Here is a 6,774-nt window from a genome sequence, read left to right on the forward strand (position 1 = left end):
CACTGGCTCCCTATTAAACATCGTATAGATTTTAAAATCCTGCTAATTGCTTATAAAGCTCTGAATGGTTTAGCACTTCAGTACTTGAGCTAGCTCTTATCGTATTATAGTCCTCCACGTCTGCTGCGCTCTCAAAACTCTGGCAATTTGATAATACCTAGAATATCAATATCAACCGTGGGCGGCAGATCCTTTTCCTATTTAGCGCCCAAACTCTGGAATAATCTACCTAACACTGTTCGGGAGGCAAAATTAGGTCAACCGGAACTGGGAACACTTCCAATAACACAAGATGTATTGTTACATCATAAGAAAAATGGCATCTACGCTAATATTAGTCTGTTTCTTTCTTATTCCGAGGTGACTGTAGCCACCAGATCCAGTCCATATCCAGCCCAGATGGTCACTGCAGTCACCCGGATCCAGTCTGTATCCAGCCCAGATGGTGGATCAGCACCTAGAGAGGACCTGGACAAGACCACGGAACCAGATGAGCCCTCTGCATCTAACTTTGCTAAAGCATGGATCAACCTGCTGATTCGTCTGGCCGGAGGAGAACTGGCCCCCCGACTGAGCCTGATTTCTCCCAAGGTTTATTTCTCCATTCTGTCACCGATGGAGTTTTGGTTCCTTGCCACTGTCGCCTCTGGCTTGCTTAGTTGGGGACACTTCATTTCCAGCGATATCGTCGACTTGATTGCACAGATACTATTTAAACTGAACTGAGCTGGATGATGACATCACTGAATTCAGTGATGGAACTGCATTTAACTGAAAATTGAGTGTTTACTAATGTCCTTTTGCATTGACACACTATTTTCCTATTTGATACTGTAAAGCTGCTTTGGCACAATCTGTATTGTTAAAAGCGCTATATAAATAAAGGTGACTTGACTTGACTTAAAATCACAAGGCAAAAAGAAAAAGCTCACCTGACCAAGTACGTTTAGACACAACTGAGGTCAACTGACTAAAACTAAAGACAAAACTAAGATTAACTATGATTGTTGTCTATGCCATATTTTTTTTCTATATACAGTATATATATATATATATATATATATGCACACACACACACACACACACACACAGTATGCATGTATGTATATATAAATTCTGTCACCATTTGCTTTCATTTATGTTATTCCAATCCAAACCTGTATTACTTTCTGTCCTCTGAGGAACACAACAAATCATATTTTGTCATAATATCTTTAGAATGTGAGTAAATGATTATTTTTGGGTGAACTATCCCTTTAAATAATGATGTTGTTGTTCTGTGACTTACCTGTGGTAACAAAACCCACACGAGTGGAGTGTTCCAGCAGCCACAATTCAGCCGGAAGTTTAATATTCTAATGTGTGAAAGAAGGTACTTTAAAAACATAAAAACTAAAACACTTTAATATATGAAGTACATTCATATTCTCCAATATTGTGTTCCACTGTGAACTGTTACCTCTAATAGTCGTGTCAATGTGTCATGACACCTACACTGTACATCGACTGATTCATTCACCCTCTTAAACGCTGTCTGACATTTCCCCTCTTCAACAGTCGCCCACATCAGGAAGTCACTATAGTTTGAATTTACCCATATGTGGATTACTGACACACAAATATCATTCTCTTAACAGATCTGTTGTAGAAACCTGGGGATTTTTGTTTTTGGTGGAGATTCTTGTAAAAGTATAGAGAAATGAACTGTAAAATGAGGAACATCTGCTTGGTCTCTGAGTGCACGTAGTCTTTTTTTTTTTTTCGGTTCCTCCATATTAGAAAAAGGGGAAGGAAAGGAAGTCCTATAAACAACCATAATGTAAATAATATACAAATATTTTATATTGCAAATATTTTAATATTTTATATTAAGTTATGAAGCACTCTTTCCATTATAAGTATACTTGTATCACTTAGAGCTTGGGCAATACAAATGAATCTATACAGTCTTGGCAATGCAAATTAGACTCCCAGCATGCCTTATATAAGCTGGTTACTTTTCCTCGAAATCATTAATGAATGAGTCAGTGTTTATATATATGTATAAAGTGAATATTATAGTTCTAGAGAAGGGACACCAGAATAATGACTTAATCTCATTGTTTTTGTAGACTTATATGGAAATATGAGATAGAGGCGATAGAGACAGACTTGAGACTGAGTCCAAAACTGAGACACTGTGATCTGAGTTGTCATGCATTTGAAGTTATTTTTTTCATGGGTTTGTACGTTCCTGTAATATTAGGAGATAAAGATGGGTAAACAGGTCATATAAATATAGTCATTATTAAACACTGCCTCAGTGTAGATGACATAAAATAAAATAATATTTGTCTGGATACTTTATTGAATATAACTTCCTAAAATGAAAATAATAATAGGGTTCAAAAGGAAATATGGTATTACCATGACATTGAAGATTGTATGTGTATTATCTTGAGTGGCTTATTACCTTATTATCCTAACCACAGCTGAAACAAAACAAAACAGAACAAAAAAAAAGAGAAATGGTTATTTCACCATTTGTAGCTTTGGCTATATAATGTGAAAGGTACTATATAATCTAAAAGTTCACATACATCAACAAGCAGTTATTGTAGGATTTTTTTTTTAATCAGTCACCAAAGCTGATGTAAATGCTACTGTTGTTTGTTTGTTTGTCAGGCGGTGCTTGCAGTAAAGAGTTAGTTGTTGTCAGACTTTTTTACTGTTCCAAACAGTGAATCTCTAGGCCTACAGTGTAAAAGGTTACAGACTGTGTCCCTTTTCTCCTAAAAAGGAACAGTTCAAGGAGGTTTGAAGCAACACAGCAACTTCCTTCCATTTTTCCAAACCACAACTCCCCATGCATCTTCTGTTCTGGGGTATTGGTTTTGACCTTTTTCCTGTTTTTGTCTGTAGTGTCACTGATACATTATTTCACTTCTCTTCAGAAGATGAACTATTTGGCCAGTTTTCATAGTAATTATTTTGATGCAATTCAGAAACTATGTATTTTAAGTCAGCTAACCAATCACAATGAGTTTTCAGTAAACCTTTTACATACATTTAAGTTTTAATTTTAATTCAGTTCCCAAATTCCCAGCCTCTCTAAGCCAAATTAGCACTCCTGTTTTTCATCATGAACTGATGGAACACTAAAATGTCAATATAAGCATGCACAATGTTTCCAGTGTAAAGGGGAAGTGGCATCTGTTGTACTGTTCATAATCTTCACTTTTGGCTTTGTGGCTCTCTCTTCTGGCTATTTGTTGTAATTGCACTGAATTCAAAATTTGCCTGGCTTTATGGTCTTGGTCAAGACTAAAATAAAATTTGGGACCAGTCATTGTGAATTTTATAAACTCTTTGCCTCCAGGATTGTATATCTGCTCTACAGCATATGATGGGAAGATTTGTTTTTTAATTCTACTCTCCTGAAAAAGCTATTTAAAATCTTATCTTATTTAAAAGCTAAATAAGACTGATTACCACTTGGCTAACTACTAGTTGGTCAGATTAGTTCTTAAGACACAGGCTTATGCAACTGGCCCCAGGTTGAGCATCTAGGACCCACAAACTATCTTATGCTGTTTTTGGAAGGGTAGAATGTGTTTTTCCATTTAAAAAAAGTCAACTAGCCAAAAAAACCACACACACACACACACCCATACAAAATGTAACATTTCGTTTCATTCAAGGTACATTTTGTAACTCCTCCATTATCCAGTATATGTTCTCAACTTGATTGTTGCAAAAAGGTTATCCTTTGGTAATAGCCTCTTAAACTGAATGTTTGAGCTAAAATAGATAACACATAAACCCGATCACTTTATTTAGTTTTTGATTTTATTCTTTCCAACTGAAACAAAAGGTGTCATGTAAACATAGCTAGTTGTTGGTCAAAATTAAATAACATCATTTAAATACTAATTTGTCCATCTTGATAATTATGTTGCTGTAAAATAGCTCCAAATTAGAAATAATCAATTTAAGTCTTCTTGTGTGCTGTGGAAGCTCATCTGGACGATTTAAATGGATGATGACACAGTTGATTTTCAGTGTGATTGTCAAGTTTATCATCCTGAGACACTACTATGATGCATAAGAAGCCATTGAGATAAGAGTGACTCTTTCCAGTAAGACAGCTCGCTACAGTTTCTTAAGGGGGTTTTGGACATGATCTTGCTCACTTCTTTGCACTGTCTTAGCACACATTATAATTCCACTTGCTTGTGCTATAGAGGGCAGGTAAAAACCGCAAACCCTTAACATACCTATAAAGGGAGAGACTTCAGTCAAAACAAAAAGAGTAATTCAGTGACTCACTGGTCACATCCCAGTGTTGTAATGATTAAGGATCAAAAGGGTCACTGAAGAATCAGTGATTGAATCTTTTCTTGTGAATGGAATCAGAAGATTTGAGGCATTAGCCTACATTGAAATCACCACAAGCATTGTTTCTTGGCACTAGACTGCTGTAGCTCATCATGTCACTGCATATAAATATTTGTCATTTGAGCTATTTATTATTATTATTATTATTATTATTATTCAAAAGATCAATTAAAAAAGTGAAGAACAAATTCTAGCACTCAAATATATGTGTATATTTGTATGTAAGACAAATGTGCAATAATCTTTGAACAGCATAACAAAATATTAACCACCAACCAATAGCTTGAAACACTAAAATAATCCAGAGGTGAGAAATTTGCTGTTGTATTGTAAGTCTCATATAGTCAGTGAACTGCGTTTCTTGTTGTTGTTTATAGTTCAAAACCATTGCTGTTGCTCAACAGCACACTGCTCCTCTCTTTCTGATTGCTTCTGGAGCTCATATGGATTTTGTCGTTCCCAAACACGTCTTTGGAGGAGCCTTCAGGCGAGGTCCTGACCACACTCGAGAAGGACATGCTGACTTGCTTCCTGAGCAGTTTCAGTACCTTTTTCTTGTATCCCTTGCAAGCAAAGAAGTAGATAAAGGGATCCAGGCATGAGTTGAGGTTCATCAGGCAGACGGTGATGTGAAGGGAGATCTGAAAGTCGTGCAGTTCTGAACAGTCCGGTTTGTACCGCAGCTTTCTGATCATGTACTGCAAGAGGTCGACGTGATATGGGGTGTAGCACACCATGAATACGAGAATGACGGCGCAAATCACGCCGATGGCTTTTCGACTACGACCCAGCTTCTCTGTCAGTTTATTAGACTTGGCCAGGAGGCGGAGCTTGGAGCACAGTGCCGAATAACACACCAGGATGGTGATCACAGGGATGCCGAAGCCAATCAACACGGCTCCGATGAGAATGACAGGAAGGTTGTCAGTCTTCTCGAAGTTGGGATACTCCATACATGTTATATGACCACTTTGCTCCACGTTCGTCATGGGCTTTGACAGCAAAGGCAGGGTCTGCATCAACACAACGACCCATACGGCAGCACAGATGTACCGCACCTTCTGAACCTTTCGGAATCGGGAAAAGCGCAGCGGCAGCACCACTGCAATGAAACGGTCCACGCTCAAACAAGTCATGAAGTTGACGCTGGCATACATGTTGATGTAGAACAGCAGCGCCACTGCCTTACACAAACCCTCCCCCATTGGCCAGTGGAACCCCTTGCCATAGTAAACTGCACGCAAGGGCAGAGCAAGCGTAAATAAGATGTCCGACACCACCAGGTTGGCTGAATACAGAGTTGTGGAGTTGATTTTTTTTAAATTAGGCCAAATGACATGCAAAGCCAGCACATTGCCCAACAGTCCCACAATGCAAATCAGAGAATATATTGCAGGCAAAAAAAACTGTGCCCAACCACGATGGTCATAGAGGTTGGTACAGGTGTCAGAGTCATTTTGGGTGGCATTTGTAGCTACTACCATCTCCATGGGGTCAGTTATGAAATCTGGAAAAAGGAAAACAGATACATTACTACAGAACTAAGAAAATCAACCCATGCTTGTATCAGGTTACACAGTGTTGTTTCACTAAGGAAGTGCAACAAGCTTGCGTCCTTTTTTGTAACGGGCATACATATCAGGCAAAGGAAATGGCATAAGCCACCTGTGGTTTCAAAGCACCCGCTCGCCCCCCCAACTTACTACAGCAATGTATTTATGAACATGTCAAATTATTTTTTCATGTGTGTACGGAAGTTTGTGATACCACTGTGAATGGCAAGGAAGTTTTATGTCAATCATCAGTGCAAATGCAAAGACAGGAGGTCCAGACGAGCACCGCGCTCCACTGGAGCAGCAAAAGGTGTTTCCTGTCAGTCCTACAACTGTTCGAATTCTGCACCCTCACAAAGACCTTGACTACTAGAAAAACATGTCTAGAATACAATAGAGTAGGATACAATTATCTGTGATGGGGTAACAATGACTGTGTAGCGGTTAGTATACTTCTGCAAAGCTTATATCCATTTTTCCTTTCCAGGGACTAGACTATTCTGATTCGAAAGAGATCGAGAGGAAAAACAAAGCAGTTTTTTTTTTTTATATGCTGCTTTAGCATGTTGCAATCATTCATAATTGTTTCACTGTATTGTAGAAACCATGCTATACATAGATCTGTAGTATGATAATGAATCATCCATGTGCCACTACACACAGTACTCACATGCTCTGAGGCAATACAACAAACTTGAATGGATATTTCAGTTTATTTGAATTTGAATTCACAGAATATATATATATATATATGAATAATTATTAATAGAAAAATTCAGCTTGAACATCATTTCACACATACTATTTGAAGCAAGAACTGGTCAAAACAGCATCAATATATATA

General features: G+C 37.9%; 1 protein-coding gene across 1 annotated transcript in view; it reads right to left on the reverse strand.

Moving 5' to 3' along the window:
• Positions 1 to 4,565: 4,565 nt before the first annotated feature.
• The window catches only part of LOC107681323 (G-protein coupled receptor 183-A-like), a 2,822-nt gene continuing 613 nt past the window's right edge, over positions 4,566 to 6,774 (reverse strand). Inside the window, exon 2 of the mRNA XM_016477605.1 lies at positions 4,566 to 5,884. Within this exon, the coding sequence (XP_016333091.1) occupies positions 4,749 to 5,867 (1,119 nt within the window). The 5' untranslated portion in view covers positions 5,868 to 5,884 and the 3' untranslated portion in view covers positions 4,566 to 4,748. The remainder of the gene's footprint in view (positions 5,885 to 6,774) is intronic.

This window comes from Sinocyclocheilus anshuiensis, unplaced genomic scaffold (assembly GCF_001515605.1).
Source record: "Sinocyclocheilus anshuiensis isolate Anshui unplaced genomic scaffold, SAMN03320099.WGS_v1.1 scaffold1620, whole genome shotgun sequence".
NCBI classification, from domain to species: Eukaryota; Metazoa; Chordata; class Actinopteri; order Cypriniformes; family Cyprinidae; genus Sinocyclocheilus; species Sinocyclocheilus anshuiensis.